Below are 23,483 nucleotides of genomic sequence, written 5' to 3'. Positions count from 1 at the left end.
AAATTCTCTATCGAACCATCTAATCAGCTACAAAATGAACTGTGTATTCCCAGGATTATGATTAAAGAAGATCTGTAACGAAAAAACCTCCCCTGGGGGGTACTCACCTTGGGTGGAAGGGGGGGGAAGCCACCGGATCCTATTGAGGTTTCCCCTGTCCTCCTCTGTCACACGGCGGCGGCGAAAATCCTCCCGGAGCAGCGGCGATGTAAATATTTGCGTCCAACGCAGGGGCAGTATTCGCTCTGCACGGAGATAGGCGAAAAAAACGATCTCCATCAGGCCACTCTACTGCGCAGGGCGCAAGTCACCTGCGCAGTAGAGCGGACAACCGCGCCACCGCTGGAGCCAGAAAAGGTAAATATTGCACAGCGTGACAAATTGTCGCCTGTGCGTTCCGGGGGCTGCAGCGAGACCGCCGTGGGATACAGGACGACGGGGAAGCCTCGATAGGGTCCAGAGGCTTACCCCTACTGAGGTGAGTACCCCCCAAGGGAACTTTTTTTTTTCAGTACAGGTTTTCTTTACTTAATCTAAAGCCTGGTACCCAGGGTTCCCTATAGCCTGCCGCATCTTGCTGTTGCTTTTTCTTTAAGAATTGTAATCTAATGAATTTCCTGCTTTGTCATTTATCAGTGGAGAATACAACATCATGTCATACCGAATGACTTGATGGGGGATCTGCTAGACCAGGGGTGTCACTCAATTACAAAGTGGGCCAAAATTGAATACTGGGATCAAGTTGCAGGCCAATCTGAATGTCTAATGGCCACCTCCCTCCTTTATAAAGTTATCTTGTTTCTAATGGTCCCCTTCCTTCCCCTATACCAGTGATGTGAAAACTTGGCTCTCCAGCTGTTAAGGAACTACAAGTCCCACAATACATTGCAGGAGTCTTGACAGCCACAGTCATGATCCATAAAGGCAAATGCATGGTGGGACTTGTAATTCCTTAACGGCTCTAGAGCCAAGTTTGCAGATCACTGTCCTATACAGTTCCAGGGTGTCTAGTGGTCCTCCTCCCCGCTGCAGTTCCCTGGTGTTTAGGTTCTCCCTCCTCTATTCAGTTCGCTGGTATCTAGTGACCCCTCCCTCCCCTACATAGTTCCCCTGGTTTCTATTGAGCCCCCCCTCCCCTTCTTCCCCTATACAGCTCCCTCCCTCACCTTAATGGCTTCCTTGGTGGTCTAGAGTTTCAACTCCAATATAGCTTCTTGACTACTTGAGAGCCAAATTTGATGGCTCTGCAGGCCAAATGTGGTCCATGGGCTAGAGAATAGCCATGTATGTTCTAGACTAAAATTAAAGTAAACCTGAGATTAATTAAAAGTAAAAATTCATACATACCTGGGGCTTCCTCCAGCCTTCTTCGGCCTGATCAGTTCCTCGCCGCTGTCCGCTGCCTCCATGATCCTCCGCTATGGCTCCCGGTAACTTCGGGAGCCTAAGGCATGTAATGTTATGAATGATTTAATATTTACTAGTAGATAATCCAAAGTCAGCAATCAGTAGAAAAAAGAAACTCTTTCTTTACACTTCTGAAATTCCAAAAAAACCTCTTTACCTCTTGAAGACTGGAAATGCATGAAAGAGAGAAAAAGTGGAATAGTGTAGTTAAATGGTTAGCTACTAGTTATTAGATTAACTTTGTTGTATAGAACATAATGAATAAAATTATTTTTTTTGCAATATTCTTTTATAAATTTTGTGTAAATTCTTACCTCACCTTAAATTTGTCATAGATGCCAGCATCTTTGCTGCTGGCAAGGGGAATTACCATGAAATATTATTTCTTTCCTCTGTACTGTGAGAAGGAACATCACCTGACCTCCCAGAGTGCTCTGGGGGAAAAGGCTGCATGCCATCATAGTCTAGGCCAAATCTCAGTAGGAGGGTGGGGTTACATATCAATATTCTTTAATATATACTGTAGATATAAGAAGTGTTTCTGGTGTTAAAACCAGGATAATGGGTATCCTAAATTATCCATTCTATGATGTATCATTACAGTTCTTTTTTTAGTACTTGGAATGGAATCGTTTTTTATAAATGTATATTTCAAAACTAATGCATGGTTTACCCACAGACACAGGCAGAAATGTTACAGCGTCTCCAAAAGACTCTAGAATCATCTGCACCCCAACCTTCAGTTCGGGCACAAGAGGTGAGTGGGGTTTGTTTTTGAGATTGACATTTGAAGTCTGTGGGGGAGATTTATCAATGCATTACCAATCTCTAGCATGAATTTCTAGAGATGCACTACAGTTAAGAAAAGTGCAAATGCATCCCTAAACTGGCGCAGATTAAGAAGTGCTTGATAGCAGTTCTACAGGTGTAGAACTGCTGGCTAGACATGATTGCAGAGTGCAGGCTATACATGATTTGTGATGTGCCCCTCCCACCTGCTGAATTCCTCATCACAGCCTGCTGCTGTCAATACAGCAGGTGTGTTGGTTACCTCAGCAATAGCAATTCCCCTCACACACTGCACTGTCTGAGAGACCTTCCTAACTCCTATTATACAACAGTTTTAGAAGGAATCTGCACTATCCAATGATTTCTTAAGGTGCCTGAGACAGTTCTGCATGGATTTCTAAAAACCTACTAATATTTTGTCTCAGACACGCTTGATAAATCTGGCCCTGTGGCTTTCAAGTGTGCCTGAACTCTGGCACAATCGAATTTTGGTCAAATTGGGTCACACTTTTTAGTAGTGTCTGTTTGACCATTTGGAGGATTTATGTGTGATAGTACAGGAAGAGGGCAGATTGAGGATATGTTGCAGCAGCCAGCTGTGGGTGCTTGATCTTGTGTATAGAGAGGGGCTGTCTTTTTCTTTTCTCTTCTTCCAGAAGAGTTCGGGTTTAGTTATATACAGCTTCTATATCATTATTATTATTATTATTATTATTATTTGTATTTATAAAGCGCCAACATATTACGCAGCGCTGGACAATAAATACATATATTGTAACAAGGGGTGACAGACAGAGAGGTAGCAAACGGTTATACAACTTAGCACAAGGTTATACATGCAATCAGGGTATAAAATGCGTTTTACAGAAACCCGGCAAAACCAGTCCGAGTTAGTCCATGAGAAGGGTGTCATTGCTGGGGTAGTGAAATTAAGGACGACACACGAAGGGAGGGGGGAGGCCCTGCCAAAGACTTACAATCTAAAGGGTGGGGGAGGGACACAAGGTAGGACTGTGGAAAAGGTGGTTGACTGAGAGAGTTAGTGGGGTAGGCCATTTTAAAGAAATGTGTTTTGAGGGCTTGCTTAAGGGGGTTGAAGGAAGGAGCGAGTCTGAGGCAGGGCTGTGGAGTCGGAGTCGGGGAGTCGGAGCAATTTTGGGTGCCTGGAGTCGTAGTGGGGGAAAAATGCTCCGACTCCTAATGAATTTGTAACTGTAATTAAAATAGAAAATATGATAAAATGTTCTATTTCTCACATAATAGTCATTAAAAATAATGAATATATACAGTATATATACAGTAATAGCTGTGCTCAGTCCACAAAAATGAAATAAACCAATCAAAATTAGTTACTTGTGCTGCTTCAATAAAGCAGACCCTGTATTTTTAAAGTCAGATATACACATCTGATTGTGACTGTATATATGATGTGTACACAGGAATCTCTTATATATACACTAAATAACATCTATGCTGTAAGAATAAAGTCTGATGTGTAGCTGTGTCACTAATAGAGATGGTCAACGAGATGGAAATAATTCTGCGTTGATTCTGATTTATGCAAATGTACGCACTCTTTGCTCATGAAATCAAATAATTTGATATGTTGTTAAAATTTGGTTTGGTGACTATGAATTAAAGGGTACCTGAGACGGATGAAAATTAAAGTTTTATACATACCTGGGGCTTCCTCCAGCCCCCTTCAGGCCAATCAGTCCCTTGCTGTCCTCCACCACCTGGATCTTCTGCTATGAGTCCTGGTAATTCAGCCAGTCAGCGCAGTCCAGCCACGTGCCACTCCCACAGCCTGGAGCGTTCTTCAACTGCGCAATAGTGCTGCGCAGGTGTAGTACGCTCCCGGCGGCGGAGTGTGTGCATGCGCACTACGCCCGACTGGCCCATGTACCTGGACCCATAGCAGAAGATCCAGGTGGCGGAGGAGGACAGCGAGGGACTGATTAGCCTGAAGGGGGCTGGAGGAAGTACCAGGTATGTACAAAACTTTAATTTCATCTGTCTCAGGTTTACTTTGTTACACAGTAGTACTATACTCTACATATGCACTCTCCACAGAGCTGCAGGGAATCCACTGAGAATGTTGTGCACATTGAACACAGAGGTGTTGTCTATCACCCATAAATCTGGTTCAGATTGTGCATGAAGAATGTGTAATAGAGGAAGAATCTCCTTATTCCCCTGCAGAGTACCTGCACATCACTCTTACATGTACCCACAGTAACATTGCCTAGGGCCTGATAGATGTTCTTTGTTCCGGTTTGTACCTTTTACAAGTACTCTTACCAAGGACTAGTTTTAGTCTAAAGGGAATAAATATAGTAGTCTACATATCCTTCTCACTTCAGTTGTCTTGTAAAATTCCTAAGCGTTGGCAGTTGAGAGACAAATTTCACGTTACATACTTTTAATCAACAAGATTGTAATATGCAAATTAGAGGAGTCGGAGTCGAGGAGTCTGAGTCGGTGGAATCCTAAACCGAGGAGTCGGAGTCGGTGGATTTTTGGACCGACTCCACAGCCCTGCTTTGAGGCAAAAGGGAGAAGAGAGATTGGATGGTAGTTGGATGGTAGGGAGGGGTCAAGTGAAGGTTTTTTTCAGCAGGGGGAGTACAGTGGCCTCTTTAAAAGCTGAGGGGAACGTGCTGGTGGAGAGGGAGAGGTTGAACAAGGAGGTGAGGACTTAGGCCAGGTCAGGGGGTGGGGTTGAGGGGGGAGGAGGTGGCAAGCAATAGATTCACCTCTTCAATGGTGGCAGGAGTGAAGGAGATGAGGGAGGGTAGTGCATTGGAACAGTCTGGATGGAGGAGGTGAGGGGGGGGGGGGGACATGGGAGAGCCATGGAAGGTGAGGCATGGCAGTGGCCGGGGAGGAGTTGGAGGGAATTTGAAGAATGTAGGAGGGAGATTTAATTTTGGATAGCTGCGATTTTACTGGTGAAATGAGTGGCAAAGTTATTGGCTGAGATGGGGGGGGAGTGGGGTTAAGTAGGGAGTTGAAGGTGGCGAAGAGACGTCGTTGGTTGGAGGCTCGTGTTTCAATCGGGGCTGAAAAATACTTTTGTTTAGCTTCTGTTAGTGCAGTGTGGAAAAGTAGCGGCTTAGCTTTACAGTCCAGGAAATTGGGATTGAAGCATGATTTCCCCCATTTCTGCTCAGCGGCTCGTGTCCCGTTCTTGAGGTTGCGTGTGTGGGTGGAGTGCCAGGGTTGGGAATTGGGGGGGGTTGATGGGGCGGAAGGTTAGGGGGACAGCTTCATCTAAGGCTTATGAGAGGGCCTTGTTATATTGTGCTGTGCTATATTTGGTTTATATAGAAGTATTTTTTTTTTCATATCCTCTACAGCAGCTTTACTCCGTGAGCCTTGAATCACAATAACAATTTTTCTTAGTTCAGTGTCCTCACTCTTATTTTGTTAGCCTTTTTTTTCATTTAGTGAAAATGTGGGAAGTTAAAGTGAACCAGAGACGAAGCACCCTCATGTATTTTAGTGTGTGTGTGTGTGTGTGTGCGTGTGTGCGTGCGTGCGTGCGTGCGTGCGTGCGTGCGTGCAAGAAAACACCTACTCTGCTCTTTCATTCTTCACTGCTCATCCTGCTTGTTATTAGCCCTGATAAAATCCCAGACTGAGCATTCAGTCTGGCTTTGCTCAGGAATCATTAATTATAGCTGAGTCTGTCTTCTCTGGTTTCTTTTCAAGCCTCAGCTTGCCCCCTTCTGGCTCTGCTATAATGACTCAGCTATAATGATTCCTGAGCAAAGCCAGACTGAATGCTCTGTCGGGGATTTTATCAGGGCTGATAATGGTACCACTGAAATATATGGTAAAATACATGAGGGTGCTTCATCTCTGGTTCACTGATTTTATCTATAATGTGCTGGAAAGCTACAGTGTATATACTGTAAGATGATGCTATTGCTTCTTTGCCTTTTTCAGGAGGGGGAGCATGATTATTTGTCTCCTACCAGCTCAGATCCTGCTGCCACCTCTCCCTCTGAGCCATATAAACGACATCGTTCTCATGGCCTTAGGTATGGAAACATTATTTATGGGACGTTTCTAAGTTGTATATAAAACCTGTATTCTTATTCACCATCATTTTGTGCTCACTGAAACTGTCCCTATTGCCCACAGACATGAATTAATTTATTCTGTTATTGCAGTTGAAAACTAGAGGTCTGTTTTTTAAAATCATATTATATGTGGACTTTCTGTTTTAATAAGAAAGATACTCTGTATGCATCTTGTAAGGTTGGGACCACTTCTTACTCAACTTATTTATTGAGCTACTGACCTCAATACAGCCACATAACATTTACAGTGAAAAATGATTCCATTCCTCTCTTACTACAGGGCCCTGACTTTGCACATAAAGAGAAAAACTACCCAAAACAGCGCCAATTTGGTATGCAAATAATCAGTAAATCTTTATTGAAGAATATAAACACATATAAAAACAATAAAAATCGCCAAAAGGTGTTAAAGGGGTTCTGTGGGGGCTGCTGCAGATAAAAACAGACACTTACCTGGGGCTTTTATCAGCCCCCTGTAGCTGTCGTGTCCCACGCAGTCCTCCTCCGAGCTGCCATTCCCCGGCACCAGGCTATTATTCGTCTAACACAGACGAATAATGCGCGCTCCCGGTCACGTCATCGGGAACTAACTGCGCAGGCGCAGTGCGAAGTTTTCTTTTACTGCGCCTGCGCAGTAAGCTTCCGGTGACGTGGGCAAAAGCGAGCAGGCCCGCGGCCCTAGCCGCGCAGCCGCAGTTGGATGCATGACGCGCTAGACCGGGGACGGCGGCGGAGAACGGCAGATCGGAGGAGGACGGCGTGGGACATTACTGCTACAGGGGGCTGATAGATAGCCGTTTTTATCTGCAGCAGCCCCACAGAACTCCTTTTAAAGAGTAACTGTTAGGCATGAAAACCAAAATAAATTCTTTATTTCTATGGGTTGAACATAAAAAAAGAATGCTAAACAGGCAATGCCTAACTTCAAAATCAATACTTTATTTAATTGCAGATATTAATCCTCATGTCCCCAGCTCCTTAATACGCAGCAATCAACCGCAAAAGAGAAGTTGCAGTGCAGCCTGGGGCAGGGCGGGGGGGGGGGGGGGGGGGGGCGTTCTCCTTTACTTTCCTCCCGCTCTGCACAGATACCGCTATTTCAGCCTGATTGACTGCAGCCTGTGTCACTCTCCCACCTACTCCTCTCATTGGATGCCTCCGTGTCTGCCACCGTCCGCCCCCTCCCTGCACTCCAGCCCGACGAGCATCTCCGCCGATTCATGTGGGCACCTCCGCTTTCATGGGGACACCTGGCTCTATTATTTCCATAGGGATTCCCTGCATTTACATTCAACCCTGTAGCATCCCCCGGTCGGCGCTCGTCCCGCAGAATTGTAGAGTCTGGATGTATATATGCAGCGCACACAGACTCACCTCAACATGGTTCCAGGCGATGGAGCTGCATTTATTCTTCCCCACTAAGCGCTGTTATGCTGTGAGACGAGCGGGGATGCTGCAGGGTTGAAGGTAAATGCAAGGAGAATCCCTATGGATATAGTAGCAGGGCTGGGGGGGCTCTCATGGATGCGGGGAATCCCACTGATGTGGTGTTCACTACGGTATTGCTATGGGGAGGAGGGGGGGGGGGGAGTAAGGGAGAAAATTACCTCAGCATTGGCTTCAGTTGGAGAAACTAAAGATGGCCCCTGCCAGCGAACAGAATTCTCTCCATTTACCTTTTCTTATTTTATAAAGTTCACTGAAATCAACACGTGGACAGTGCAATACACATGTTATGTAAGTAGAGCAAGTATTTATCTACTTATATATGTAGATTTTTTTTTATCTGGCATAGTATGGCTGACAGCTCCTCTTTAAGGTTCAGTGATGGCCATTAATAAATATCAACATCCTGGTATAAAAAAAATGAGTATGTCTTATAGATTCAACTCCCCAACAGCATGTCTGTACATTGTAGAAGCAATTAAGCTCAAAGTAAGAAATCCTTACACAGATTAATAAGAAAAATGCATAGTAACTATTTGCAAGAAAATAAGGTGCAAATGCTAATAATGATATTATGGTAAGGAATGGTGGAAGTTAAATAGCAACCAAAAAGTGCATTGCCTGTTTAAATAGGAACCGCAACCTAACTTGCAATTGCATAGGAGCATAAAGGTGGCCATACATCAGGCACCTTGACGGCCGATCGACCATCCAATTCAATTATTATAATCGAATTGGACGAAAGTCTGTGCTGCCAAGTGCATGCCCTACCGACAAAGCGACCAATTGCAGGACGGAAATTGGTCGTATCGTCAATAGTGCATGCTGCAAGATGTCGGGCCAAAGTTGTTTGGTCGAGTGTGCAGCGGGAACGGCATGCAATTTCTTGACGACCGATGCAACCATCCGCCGCCGTGCCAAATTGTATACATTCCCTGTCCGCGGCCTCCTCTTGTCCCCTGCTGCTCTAGACACATCCTCCTCATCTACGCACGACCCACGTGGTTTCCTGGTAAGGCCGCGCGTGTGACATCACACATACACGCCCTTACTCGGAAACCACGTGGGGCGTGCGTATATGCGAAGAGGAGAATGCGCCTGGAGCAGCGGGCGACAAGTGGAGGCCGCAGACAGGTAATATATACACTTTGGCATGGCGGGCATTAGGGGGGCACAGCGGCGTGGCAGCGCTCAGGGCTGATACCGGATCGATTTCAGCGTGAGATCGGGAATCAGACTGCGGTGTATGGGCAGCTGACAAATCTTGCTCATTAGATTCGATGAGAGAGATTTGTCTCTTGGTCTGCTCATGCATCGCTAGATGTATGGCAATCTTAAAACAAATCTCCAACCAATAAGCTGATCAAACCAAGTAGAAGAGTGAATTGTGAGAGAAGTGCTTATGTGAAGGAGGAAGTGGGGAGGAGACAGCCACCACCAGACCCAAAGCATAGGCACCCAGATTGGTGCTGTTTAGGGTACTTTTTCTCTTTATGTGCTAGTTTATATTCCGTAAGCACATTTTGGTATATTTGTTATGCTTGCCTTTTTCTTGGACTATGGGCCATCAATCAGAGCTGGATTGTTAGTGGATAAATGGTTGGTCGTACATACAAAGGAGAGGCTATGCTCACCTTGCTAAGAGACCACGATTTTATATTGAAACTTGGGAGCTGAGGGGAGTGGTCAGTTTACATACAAACAATCATTAACCCTCTGCACTCATGACACATCAAGCTGAAATGCTAGATGCATTAAAAACAACCAGGTTGCAAGACTTTGCTGTTGAGGAAAGGGAGCATTTGCTTCCAAAATGGATTGCATGCAGTAGCATTCTGTACTAGACCTTTACACCAGCGATGAGATTTTCCCATTATGGTAAAGGACCCTACTCTTCCTATACCAGTCAGCACACAAGAAAACCTGTCATGCTCATAACCTGGGATTCACGCTGAGGCACTATCAGTGTTCAACCATTTTAGGGAACACACATGCACATAATTAGTCTGAAATTGTCTAGGTCAGTCAAGTCACTGTGTTTTAAACATCATGTGACCCAAATGAAATATCACAACACTGTTCTTAAAGCTATGTGAAATCCAGACCTTTTATAAATAGGTCAAAGAATATATTGTTTACCACCGTGATGTTGGATGCTGTAGAAATAGGCCTCTAAGGGTCCAAGTCTTAATGTTGCATATGACCAGAGCTGTCTTAATTTTCAAGAGGTGAGCAAATTCCCCTGTAATATATCTTATGTATATTGTTTCGCTATTTCCTGTGTAGGAAAAAGGGCTCTCGATCTGCCTCACCATCTTCCCAACCTCCAAGCAGTGTGTCTAGCTTTAAAGAGCGATCTCACAGGTGCGTAGGTCACACAACCTTTTTTTTTTCATTGCTGTAGTGTTGGGTTGTGCATTACCCGTGGTTGTAATTGGTTAATGAATGCTGATATTGCTATGTGGATGTTTTTCAGTAGCAGCAGTGAGCAAGACAGTCCTTCAGCATCCTCAGTTGCATCTGTGAAGGAAGAAATAGTTAGCCAACAAGATCTTGAGGAGAGCATTTCTGAGGAGCTTCCAATAGGAGAAAAGAGTACAGTGAAGGGGGACAGCAACATATCACTTGATGATAAAGGTTTGCATTTAGAGAGCCATCACGGTTTACATTTTGTATATGAACATATCCCTTTTTTTTAACCATAAATCTGCCCAGGCCAACTTTGCATGTATGATTAGCAGACCGCTGGGGTCATAACTTTTATCCTGTCAATTTTATTAGGGTCCTTCAGAAAGTAACAGCAGTTTCACGTCTATGTTTGTGATTGATTTTGTCAGGTGCTAGCTCAGAGGCGCTTCCTAATGAAGAAGGCATTGAAGAATTATCATTCCGTTCACTGCTTCCCTCTGAGTCCCATCGGCGAGGTAGTTTGGAGAGACAAAGAAGTCGGAGGCATGAATCTGATGAAGAAAGTACACCTGATAAGGTGAGGCTTGTTGGTCAGCTCTGCTCTGACCTTGAAGCACAGTTAAATGTTTTTTAAGGCTGGGCACCCACTGGGAGCAGCGCTTGCGCTTCTTAAAGTGCAATCGCTTTAAGTTTTAACATACTGTATGTGCCGGGTCTGTGCGCTGGCTTCTGTAGTACTGTTCCTCCACCTTACACATAATGTGCAAGGGGCCGTGGCTACGTGTCAGAAGTTGGTGCACAGACTTGGCATGCAAGTAAAATCTTTATTCAAAACACCACAAGTGCAGGCAAAATCGCTTTTGAACAGCAATTCAAAAGCAGTTTTGCAGCGCTCCTATACTTCAAGCGCATACACTCCAAAAATGCTGCAGGACCCGCAATTGCGACTTCTCTAATTTCAATCCCTCCTGTGGGTTTGCAGCTATTTACTTTCATTAGCCTAGCGCTTTTGGAATTGCTTGCAATTGCAAAGCACAGTTAAGCCTCAATACTACTTTGTTTTTCCTATATGCTGAGTTGCTTCCTATGTATGACACCATATCTGTATTAATGTAATGGTTTTAAATTCTGTTGTGTATGATTGTGCAACTCTTGTGCAGGAGCTTACTGGACCATTTTCCAGTGGACAGGACAGTTTCTGGAAATTCACCATGGAAATGGTGCGGCAGTACATGGAAGAAGGGGAGATGCGCTCTGCCCACCAGGCCGCCCTTCTTCGCCTACGTCAGAAAGCCCTGAAAGAGAAGACCAAGGCGGAGCTTGCATGGCTGGAGCACCAGAAAAGGTAGAAGGGCTTTAGCAGTTTCTGGCTTCTGGCCTGAATGGCTCCTGATTCCTCTGTTTGTCCACACCTGCAATGAGGCATATTTGTTGCTTGTGCATAAAGATATCGTATTTACTTTTTATATTACTGCTTTATTATATTTTGAAAGAAATGTGTCACTTGTGGGCAAGAGAACATGTAACGAGTATGTATTTATTACTAAGAGTAAATTCAGTGAGAACCTTATGATATAGACTGCTGGGATAAATAGAATGTGAAAGTAAAGCAAGTGGAGAGCCCAGCCTTCCCAATTGTCAGTACAATTATACATTGCATTGCACAGATCTTGTAGTGGAGCCATGTACTGTATAAACTAATATTTTTGCTCCTAAATCGGCCTCCAAAACAAATGGTTTATACTCCAGTCATACCCAGTGGCCATCCACCTTCCCTTCCCCATACAGCATTACATGGTGCTTAATGGTATCTCCTCTAGAGTTTCACTTTATGGTAGGGGAGGAGGTACCGCTAGACACCAGGGAACATTATGGGAGGAGAAGGGGTGAGCCAGCAAATTTCTGCACCAATGACTTGGGCGCCACCATAGGCCATAATGTGAATTGCACAAAGACCAAATTAGAAAATAAACTAGGTAATTCGGACGCCAGCAATAGCCAGTGCCCAAATTACGTGTGTCCCCCTGGTAACAAGTCAGAACTGTGACGCTCACAGAGCTCTTACTTCTATTTGTTTTGCACCTGAATGGAGCGTATTTGACAGAACACTGTCATGACTGCCTTTTCTCATATTTTCAGTTTATTTACCATTAGTGCTTATACATGCATTTCTCTCATTTTGCAGTTCAGGTTTGCTTACCTGCAACTACCATTTTTTTTGCTTCTGTCATTTTATAATTTAAAATGTGTGTATGCTTCTAGACATCTTCGTGACAAAGGAGAAGATGATAAAATGCCCCCTTTGAGAAAGCGACAGCGAGGTCTTTTACTGAGACTCCAGCAGGAACAGGTATGTTTATCAGGCAGTACTTATGTACTTATAAATAAATTGTTCATTCTTTCATTAAGACTTTCATTCTTTAGGCGGAAATCAAGCGCTTGCAGGAGGCAAACAAAGCCGCTCGCAGAGAAAGACAACTTATCCTGAAACAGCAAGAGGAGATTCAGCGCATCCAGGACAGCACGTTACGGCTGCAGGAGAAGCTGAAGTCTGCAGAGAGCGGACAGCTGGTGCGTATTCTTCACCACTCTTATGTCTGCTGTTGGTACAGTTTGACACTCAATGTGTTTTATCAGGACTTATAGTAGAGACCACTACAGTGTATTGCAGTAGCAAAAGGCTTAAAGTTTACCAGAGATGATTAAATCTAAAGATTCGATACTTACCGGGGCTAGATACACCCTTCTTCAGGCCTTTGTATCAAAGATTCTCATGAGCCCAATCAAGAGCGAAACCCAGCAAGTGACATCATAATTGGCCTTCTGACTTGATGTCTACCAGCCTTTTTACTCAGCGATCAGTCCATCTGTGGTCACTTCTGGAAGGGGGCACAGCACTTATGCCAATTACCCTTTGTCACTGATTGGAGAGTGTGTTCCTGTTAGTTACTGAATGCTTGACATTACCACTCCCCCCCCCCCCCACACACACACACACAGTATACTGTTCAGAAGGGGAAAGGGATTGATGGTGATGTTGGCTTGGAGGCTTGTAACAGCTCACACCCTAGGATGACGTCGCCACCAAAGCTGAGGGCCTTCTTAGAGAAGAATGAGATGTGGGGGAGAGTTCTGAGTTTTTAAAACAGGAGTAAAAAAAATCTGGACTGATTATAAGCTATCTTACAAAGTGCTGATGCATTGGCAAACATTAAGTATGGCAGAAAGTGCATCTAATGACTCATTTGTAGATGCGGTTAGTGACAAACTGGTGATTTAGCAGAGGTTAAATAGATAATGCAAGTAATTTACATTATTGGGCACATTCTCATATTGTTTTAAAATCACATAAGTGTAAGTACATGAACACATAAGTAAACTAACTCTTAGGAGGCCATAAACACAGGCCTAAGGTTCTCTGTGTGTGGCATGAATAGATCAGGCTGATTGGGCACTCGCTGCAGTAAGCGTCTCATAGATGCCAATGAAAACTCCGTGGCTAACCAGCTCCTAGCGAATCTGACGCAAGGTGCGACTGATAGCAGTTAGCTGATTGGCTACAGTCTGTATAGCCGATCACCTATTTGCTGATTGGCCACTGTAGTTTTGGTCTTTAAGGGGGTGAGGGGTGTGTCTAGGCAATAAAGGGTACGAAGGATAGTGTAAGGCAGTGGGGGGAATGGGGTTAGGGCCCTTTTCCACTTGCCGCGATCCACTTGAATAAGCGGGTGCCGGCGTTTTGCCGATCGCTAGTGTACTGTGATTGATATGTAAATCGCAATGCACTTTTCCATTAGCTTGTTTCGCTCCCGAAGGTGACCGCCGCAATCACGTTGAGTGGAAAAAGAAACTTTTGCGATTGTGCATGCAAGTGGAAAAGAAGCCTTAAAGAGACTCTGTAATAAATTTTTCAGCCTTAGTTCTTCTATCCTATAAGTTCCTATGCCTGTTCTAATGTGCTCTGGCTTACTGCAGCCTTTCCTAATTGCACTGTCTCTGTAATAAATCTTATCTCCTTTCCTCTGTCGTGTCTGTCGGGCTAAGGGCCCGTTTCCAATAGAGCGAATCCGCATGCGTTGTCTGCATGCGGATTCGCATAACTAATACAAGTGGATGGCCCTGTTTCCACTTGTCAGTTTTTTCCTGCGTTTTTCTGTGCAGGATTTTTCTGCACGGTAGAGCCTGCAGAATTCGCCTGCGTGAGGAATGCAGGCGATTCGCAGGCTATGTATTTAATAGGGAAAACGCACATGCGTTTTTTGCCGCGAATTCGCATGAAAAGTAATGTAAAATGAACCAGGCAGTGACATGGTTAAATTCGCATATACTCTGCCTATGCGAAATCGCGGCAAAAACGCACGTGGAATCTCATTCTGCATGCGATTTCGTCAGCGGTGGAATCCCGGCGATTCGCATCGCACTAGTGGAAACGGGCCCTGAGGCTTGAATGTGTGGAATGTGCAGGGCTGCTTGTGATTGGATAGAAGCGATACACACCCTCTGCAGGCCCCCTGCACACTCTGTATGACTCACACACTCTCACTCACTGTTTATGTGAGCCTATTACAAGCTGGTTAGTTTGTTTGTAAACACTGCCTAAAACTGTTAATTACAAGCCAGGATTGCAGCAGAGAGTGGCAGAAACGGCACAGAGGGGCACAGGAGAAAATAAGGAATACAATGGTATGCTTTTTAGTGTAAGAATATTAGAGTATTAGAGGACAGATTCTCTTTAAGCGGGCCACTAACGGTCCAATTTCTAGTGAAAAATCGTTCGAGCTACCGTGTTTCCCTGAAAATAAGACCGTGTCTTATATTAATTTTTGCTCCAAAAAGTGTGCTAGGGCTTATTTTCAGGGATGTCTTATATTGCAACGCATGATGTGTCCCCCTGCTGGACGCCTTTGCCTGCTGCTCATTGTACAGTTACAGTGCCAATCAGGCACCTGTCATGTCATCCCTGCACACAGTTGATAAATCTGCTGTGTGCAAGGATGACATGACAAGTGCCTGATCGGCACTGCACGATGTGTCCCCCATGCTGGCCGCCTGTGTAAACTAACAGGGAAGAAGGCGACGAGCAGCACAAACTGACAGCACGCAGCCTGTAGTAAACAGAAAGCGTCCCAGAGACCTCACAGACACCGCAGTCCATTAGTGGTATGTGTCGGCTACTCGGCGGGGGATGTCTTATTTTCGGGGGATGTCTTATATTAACAGAATAAGCAAAGTATTAGCTAGGTCTTATATTCTGAGGATGTCTTACTTTAGGGGAAAGACGGTATCGGAAGTGAAATATTGGAATACATCGTTCACTACACCCTCAAGGAACCAATCTTTGCTTCCTATCTATCACAACCAACAAGAAAATCCAAATTTTGGTTCGACGGAAAAAATTAATTCGGACAACATTTTATTTCACTCGTTCATAATCGATTGTGTCCACCAATGGAGATTTACAACCAATCCGATCAGAATTCCTGATCGCTCTAATGATTTTTCGCTAGAAATTGGACTGTTAGAGACCACCTTTAGTGTTGGATATTAGTAGGTAAGGGTTAGTGTTAGGCACTAGGAAAGGGGGGGGGGGTGAATGGGGGCCAGGTAAGTCTACAGTAAGAGTTCGGTAATGAACATTACCAATATTTTAACTATCGTTGGCACCCAAGCAAACTAGCTGCTGTTCAATATGTATTTGTATCCGCATACAAATTATAACAAGTTTTGTTTATTGCGAAAATGACACATCATATATAACAATAAATTGAGTAACTCCTTTTCATTCATTGCCATCATCATGCTATACAGGGAGTGCAGAATTATTAGGCAAATGAGTATTTTGACCACATCATCCTCTTTATGCATGTTGTCTTACTCAAAGCTGTATAGGCTCGAAAGCCTACTACCAATTAAGCATATTAGGTGATGTGCATCTCTGTAATGAGAAGGGGTGTGGTCTAATGACATCAACACCCTATATCAGGTGTGCATAATTATTAGGCAACTTCCTTTCCTTTGGCAAAATGGGTCAAAAGAAGGACTTGACAGGCTCAGAAAAGTCAAAAATATTGAGATCTTGCAGAGGGATGCAGCACTCTTAAAATTGCAAAGCTTCTGAAGCATGATCATCGAACAATCAAGCGTTTCATTCAAAATAGTCAACAGGGTTGCAAGAAGCGTGTGGAAAAACCAAGGCGCAAAATAACTGCCCGTGAGCTGAGAAAAGTCAAGCGTGCAGCTGCCAAGATGCCACTTGCCACCAGTTTGGCCATATTTCAGAGCTGCAACATCACTGGAGTGCCCAAAAGCACAAGGTGTGCAATACTCAGAGACATGGCCAAGGTAAGAAAGGCTGAAAGACGACCACCACTGAATAAGACACACAAGCTGAAATGTCAAGACTGGGCCAAGAAATATCTCAAGACTGATTTTTCTAAGGTTTTATGGACTGATGAAATAAGAGTGAGTCTTGATGGGCCAGATGGATGGGCCCGTGGCTGGATTGGTAAAGGGCAGAGAGCTCCAGTCCGACTCAGACGCCAGCAAGGTGGAGGTGGAGTACTGGTTTGGGCTGGTATCATTAAAGATGAGCTTGTGGGGCCTTTTCGGGTTGAGGATGGAGTCAACTCAACTCCCAGTCCTACTGCCAGTTTCTGGAAGACACCTTCTTCAAGCAATGGTACAGGAAGAAGTCTGCATCCTTCAAGAAAAACATGATTTTCATTCAGGACAATGCTCCATCACACGCGTCCAAGTACTCCACAGCGTGGCTGGCAAGAAAGGGTATAAAAGTAGAAAAACTAATGACATGGCCTCCTTGTTCACCTGATCTGAACCCCATTGAGAACCTGTGGTCCATCATAAAATGTGAGATTTACAAGGAGGGAAAACCGTACACCTCTCTGAACAGTGTCTGGGAGGCTGTGGTTGCTGCTGCACGCAATGTTGATGGTGAACAGATCAAAACACTGACAGAATACATGGATGGCAGGCTTTTGAGTGTCCTTGCAAAGAAAGGTGGCTATATTGGTCACTGATTTGTTTTTGTTTTGTTTTTGAATGTCAGAAATGTATATTTGTGAATGTTGAGATGTTATATTGGTTTCACTGGTAAAAATAAATAATTGAAATGGGTATATATTTGTTTTTTGTTAAGTTGCCTAATAATTATGCACAGTAATAGTCACCTGCACACACAGATATCCCCCTAAAATAGCTAAAAATAAAAACAAACTAAAAACTACTTTCAAAAATATTCAGCTTTGATATTGAGTTTTTTGGGTTCATTGCGAACATGGTTGTTGTTCAATAATATGATTCCTCAAAAATACAACTTGCCTAATAATTCTGCACTCCCTGTATATTTGCAGGATTAAGGATAGATTCACAATCGCTGCATTTTAGATACTTGGAAATCTCCATTTACCATAGCTATTTTCCAGGTGTTGGCAGATAAACTAACCAGCCACTCTAGTACCACTATGGTGCAATAAACATTAATGTGTGAACCTGCTGATTCCCTGTACACACACAGCGGGTGAGAGTGGTTGCTGCTGCAATCATTACAACCATCCTCTGCTTACCTCCATCCTTACCATCAAAGTGATATTCCATGTAGTTGCATTGTGATTGCCATGATGTTTAACCTTTGCAACTGTCAATATGAACAAGATTGAAGACACTGATGTACTTGTTTCCTTGAGCAGGAGCAGCCTACTGAAGGGGAGGCACAGCCTAGTCCATCATCAAGCCGTGTTCCTTCTGATGCAGAGAGCCGGAGCCCCTCTCCTGTGTCTGTGTCTGGTAGTGAAACCAGCAGCATCATGCAGAAGCTCCGGAAAATGCACAGCCATACGGATGCCAAGTAATTACTTCCATATCTGATTATTACATGTTGCCTTCACACTCTGCTATTCATTTGCTGTAACATGGTCAACGTGCTTAGGTTTGGTTCATACTACAATGGACCCAGCAGGAGCAATATTGTGTCCATATTGTGTGGTTACAGGTAGGCCATATGGACTGTTGTACGGTCTGCTGTCACTTTGGAGAGGATGCGTGCCATTCATGAATGGTGACACCGTCCACTGTCCATAAAAATCATACCTGTCCACATTGTCCATTACAGAAACGCAATGGACAAAATGGGCACATCAAAAACAGGTAGAGATGAACCTGCCCATTAAAGGTAACGGTTTGCTATGTGCTACCAGTTTTTGTCTGCAGCCCATTCCATCAAAAATGCAGGGCAACTAACCTGTGTGAGCCGACCCCGATTTCATGCAGTGTCTCCAGAAATGTTTCGATATAATTTCCAATCCTCAGAATTTTGTTTCACGTCAGATAAAACTCTGCTAAGAGCAATGTAGACGAAATCTGTAATGCCCCATGTATTGAAATTTGAGATTATGTAAACTTACACTTGTGCTTTCTTTGTAAGTTGATTATTTCAGTTAATATTCACATGTTAACTACTTGAGGACCTTACTGATTAAAATCTAGGCTGGCAGGGCGTGGATTTCAATCCACCAACCCCGCGAGTTCTCGCCGCTTTAGTCACTCCCGACGATCTCACCGCTATCTCCCCACCGCAGCTCACTCGCTCTGCCGTCTCTATAACGGCAGAGCCCTGTTAGCGGGTCAGGAGCCGTCTATCAACGTAAGCAGCTCTCATTGGCTTACATTAATAGGCATGGTCAGGAGCCAATGAAAGTGGCCCTGACCGGCTCACAGGAACTCTGCCGTCATAGAGACGGCAAAGTGGGTGGGCCAGGTTCCCAACATGTGGCGGTGACGAAGATTGCGGCGGATATGTGCGGCAATTCGTCGTTATTATCGTGGTTTTCCGCGGTTTCTGGTACGAGCGGTCTCTGGCCCTTAAGGGGTGAGGGACCGCTGGTACTTAAGTGATTAAAGTAATACTAAAGTGAACCTAAAAAACTTTAGACACTCCTTTGTAGAGGAAAGGCTCTAGATCCCATAGAGCCTTCTCAGACTTCTCTTCGTGCCTTTGATCCACCACTGCTCCCGTGACAGTTAACCCACCAATTGGTTGAATGCGCCTTTGGGAGTCCCCATGGAGGCTTCTGAAGCTGAACTGCTCTGGACGCTCCTGGCCATTGGAGCGATATCAAGGAGGTGCGCAACTATGACCGCGCATGTGCAGTGGCCAGTGACTGGCTCAGTCGGCCAGCTTTCAAATGCCACAATTCTATGGATCCTCTTCTAATATAAACGTAGCCCGGTCTTTTTCTTCTCAATCTGTCGTGGAGCCCCGCCTTTTGCAGAAAAGAGTTGTGGCACTTTCTCTATCCCAAATAAAGAAAGCACCATGTTTTTGTCTGCAAGGAGGTGGGGCTATGCACCAGTAGCTGGCGGACACCGGGCTCCGGGACGGATTCAGAAGGTAATTATAACTTTATATTAGAACAGGATCCATAGAATGTGTCATTTTTTATTAAATAGGTTCTTTTGGTCAATACCTAGAGCAGTACTATGCAATTTTTCATGTGATTTTCCTATATGGCTTGAAACCCCTCCACCTACGCTCAGAAAATTGCAATCACAATGTTAATAATGATTGCAGGAAAAAAACAAGCTGCAATGCGCTGAAAATTGTATGTCAGATGACAAATCTCAATAAGATCGCTGTGGGTTTGCAATCGGGATCCCAATTTGCAGTCGAAAAGATCCCTTATTCTTAAAGCTGATGGAGTTCCCAGGTAGTAAATTGATTTGTGTGCAGCCTGCTGTATCTAGCATGTAGAAATGTACCGCACATTTAATGACACATGGCATAAATTACATTGCGTCATTTCTTTCTGTTAATGCTAACCGTGATTTTTCCATGCTATGTTTCATCCTGCGATAGTTCATTGTTGTCATATCCTTGTCTCTGGTGTCTTCTCCATAGTATTCAGTTTCCCATATAATATGAAACCATGTGACTTCCTTGCCTTTCTCAGTTGCACTCTGCTTGGCATCCTCCAGGATCCTCATAGTGGTCCTGTCTTTGCAGATTTTTGGCTGTTCCACTCTGTTACTGTTTGTCACTCTCTTGGTAAACTCTTGCTCCTTCTCTTGTAGAGACATCTGTCCTGTTCACTGCTTCTTCTCTGTCTTTACGCCCCAGCACTGGGCCTCTCTCAGTGTGTGCTTTCCCAAACTTCATCCCAAATTCCAGCTGTATATCTGCCGCCAGCTGCTCAGGTAACAGCATCACTCCCTCTGCTCCCTGCACTGTGTGAGGGGGGGTAGGGAGATGCTTTGTTGATGATGATGATAAATCCTGGGGGCATGACAGTGTGCTGTTGGGGGGCTAGTGAAGGCAGAGCATGCGGATGTTGTGTTTCCTTCTTCCTTTTTCCACTGCTTGCTCTTCCCTCATCCCTTCCTATCCTGGGTGAGTTGTCTGCCACAGAGTGTATGTCTCTCACCTTGACACCTCTCCTCAGATTCCTAACTAAGCGGGAGCAGCAGCTGGTGCAGAGGAGGCTGCATGCACAGGAGCTTCTGGAGTGGAAAAGGAGGCTGGATGCTGAAGAGCTGGAAATTAGACGCATTGAGAAGCAGGCACTGGCAGCTTGGGATAAACAGAGAGTGAAAACAAAGAGCCAAAGTACGGAGGGGGAAGACACTGTGGTGGAAGGTGAGGAGTCTGTTTTCAACTGAAATTTCCAAACCTGTTAAATTTATATTTGCATAATTAATAAAAACTCCAACAATTAGAGGTGTCCCCTAGCTTTTCACTTACTTGTGCTACCCAAATCTAACACGCTTCTCCAGAAACAGGTCAGTAGTACTTTCCCAGTGGGCAGTTGATGTATGGCGCACTTTTTGACCTCCAAATACGGGGAGAAAAAGTCACTGCATCTTATATGCCAAATACAGGGAGTCCCTGACTTACGAACCCATACGACCCACCACAATGTCAGAGACGGCCTGTATTGTCCCCCATGTCTCCTCCACTCCCCTGTGTATAATTATAAGCAGCACAGCTCACCTCATCAATCCGTTCCAGCGGTGATCAGATACCTCACCTCTCGCTTACTGCTCTCCTAGTGCCGGCTTCTGTTGGTGACGCGATCAGCAGAAGCCGGCACTAGAAGGGGGAACATGGGGGACACAGGACGACACGAGGTACAAGGGGGACACAATAATTGGGGTAGAACATGTACAAGATGGACCATGAATACACCAGGTTTAGTATGGGTTTTGCCCTCTTAACCTAGATGATTCTCAAACTCCTTCATAAACCTTAGAAAGCTGCTGTGCATACTGGGGCAGTTTTGTTTTGTCGGTTTACTTTGTTTATTCCTGCAGCCCAAAAGATGTCAAAGACTTCCTCTCTGAGTTCTTATTTATGATATGCAGCTCCGTCCATGTCTGCTAGCACTCAGTCTGATTGAGACAGCGACAAAGGCAGCTGCAGATCATGAACTAAAACTGCTGGAGGAAGCCTTGGAAGTCTTCACCATCTATCAGGCTGCAGGGATAAAGAAAAAGAAAAAACCTGCCCCATGATGCACAGTGGCTGGCTCCTTCTTGGCATCAGTTCATAAAGGGGTTGAGAAGCAAAAGGTTAGAAGTAAGACTGGAATATTGCTTTATTTACAGTGTAAAATGGATAATCTATATTTTTAAGGGCACTTTTTTATATTATGATTTTTATTTTTGAGTTTTATGCCACTTTAAACAGCATTAGATAAAGTAAGACTTTTAAATGCTGCAGTTTTAGTTTAATCTTAACTACAGAGCACTCAGCTTTGCTTTGGCCTTGACTGCAGGTCAAGATCCCAAGCCCTACAGAGTCCTGGCAATCCAAGCTACAGCCCTTTCTGTATGGTTGTGCAGGAGGAGGAGGAAAGTGACCTCTGGGCTACTTGCCCTTCCCTTCTGGCTCTATTAACGTCAGGCGCAGAACTCCATCTATAGAACAGTAGAGGGAAACAGGTGGAAGAGCCCATTGGTTGACATGTGACCAGACTACGTACATCATTTTTTATTTTCAGTATGCTGTTGTTGGCCTATTTGAAGGGGGTGTAGGTGAGGAGGAAGAAGAGCTAAAATTGTGTATGTCAATTTAAGATTTTTTTTTTGTGTGTGTGCTCTGCAGAGAAGAGAAGTAGTAGGGAAGCCTCTCCAACTCTAAGAAGCCCCACGATTCATACCAGGACCTCTTTAAGCCCCCCACCAGAGTATTTATCCTCCGAGAGCATAGAGCAATCAACCATCGCTGAACAGATCCATGAGCAGAGTGGGGAAATCAGCAGCATCTCTGAAGATCTGGGCTTATCTGTCCCCAGTAAGAAGGTAAGTGCATAAAACAGTATAAAGTATTTTCCTGTGAATTTATAGCTCCCCCTCCATCACCCACAGGAGGAAGTCGCTGGGAGGAGAAACCAGTCAGTGTTGTCCTGTAAACACAGAGCGCCCCTTATCCCACCACCACCCACAGAAAATGGGGAGTCGCTGGGAGGGGAACCCAGCCAATCTTGTTCTGTAAACTGTGCACCCCCTGTCCCACCATCACCCACAGGGACTGGGGAGTTGCTGGGAGGGGAAACCAGTCAGTCTTTTCCTCTAAACACAGACCTCCCCCTATCCCACCATCACTCACAGAAGATAGGGAGTCACTCAGGAAAGGGGGACCAGCCAGTTTTGTCCTTTAAGTATAGAGCTGCCCCATCCCACCATCACCCACATGAAGTAGTCAGGAGTTATTAGGGGAAGAGTGACCAGCCAGTATTGTCCTGTAAAATATCACCAACAGGAGGTAGTCGGAGAGTAGCTGGGAGGAGAAAATCAAGAAGTCTTTTCCAGTGAACCTAGAGCCCACCATCATCCACAGGAGATAGGGAGTCTCTGGCAGGGGAAACCAGCCAGGCTTTTCCTGTGAACAGAGTTCCCCTATCCCACCATCACCCATTGGAGGGTATTCAGGGGAGTGGCTAGGAGGGAAACCATCCAGTCTCCCCCTGAGAACACTGTGCTGACCCTGCCCACATCTGCCCCTTGCTTCACAGGAGGGAGAAGGTGGGTGAGGTCAGCTGGTAGCTGTTCTAAGAAGATGAAATTCTCACTGCCAGCTCTAGACTTTGTTCACAGATCTGAGTCAGGTGTATGACTTTTTAAAAATAAATGGCAGATTAAAATATGAAAATGGTGTGAGTAATCGTTGTAATCTCCTAATCACCTTTACAAACAATACAACTTTGAGGGTGAGTAAGAGCTGGAGGGATGTATGGCTTTTTTTTTCTACAGCGACAATGCAAGGCACTTTTTTTGCTCAGTGAGGTCCAAATAAATCTAAGATGATGTGCGATTATTCACATTCTGTATGCA

At 44.7% G+C, this 23,483-nt stretch overlaps 1 protein-coding gene across 4 annotated transcripts in view; it reads left to right on the top strand.

Moving 5' to 3' along the window:
- Positions 1 to 23,483, top strand: part of CEP350 (centrosomal protein 350) — a 109,254-nt gene that overhangs the window by 56,544 nt on the left and 29,227 nt on the right. For 2 of the 4 annotated variants that reach the window (XM_068239719.1, XM_068239722.1), the window contains 12 exons: positions 2,087 to 2,164; positions 6,148 to 6,242; positions 10,017 to 10,094; positions 10,207 to 10,367; positions 10,568 to 10,716; positions 11,300 to 11,484; positions 12,402 to 12,489; positions 12,564 to 12,710; positions 17,846 to 18,003; positions 20,226 to 20,348; positions 20,594 to 20,787; positions 22,255 to 22,451. In XM_068239719.1, the coding sequence (XP_068095820.1) occupies positions 2,087 to 2,164; positions 6,148 to 6,242; positions 10,017 to 10,094; positions 10,207 to 10,367; positions 10,568 to 10,716; positions 11,300 to 11,484; positions 12,402 to 12,489; positions 12,564 to 12,710; positions 17,846 to 18,003; positions 20,226 to 20,348; positions 20,594 to 20,787; positions 22,255 to 22,451 (1,653 nt within the window). The remainder of the gene's footprint in view (positions 1 to 2,086; positions 2,165 to 6,147; positions 6,243 to 10,016; positions 10,095 to 10,206; positions 10,368 to 10,567; positions 10,717 to 11,299; positions 11,485 to 12,401; positions 12,490 to 12,563; positions 12,711 to 17,845; positions 18,004 to 20,225; positions 20,349 to 20,593; positions 20,788 to 22,254; positions 22,452 to 23,483) is intronic. The other 2 variants (XM_068239720.1, XM_068239721.1) reach the window with 2 other exon arrangements.

The sequence above is a fragment of the Hyperolius riggenbachi genome, chromosome 6 (assembly GCF_040937935.1).
Source record: "Hyperolius riggenbachi isolate aHypRig1 chromosome 6, aHypRig1.pri, whole genome shotgun sequence".
Lineage (NCBI taxonomy): Eukaryota > Metazoa > Chordata > Amphibia > Anura > Hyperoliidae > Hyperolius > Hyperolius riggenbachi.
The sequence above is the reverse complement of the archived record's forward strand: the minus strand, read 5'-3'. Positions and strand labels throughout refer to the sequence as shown.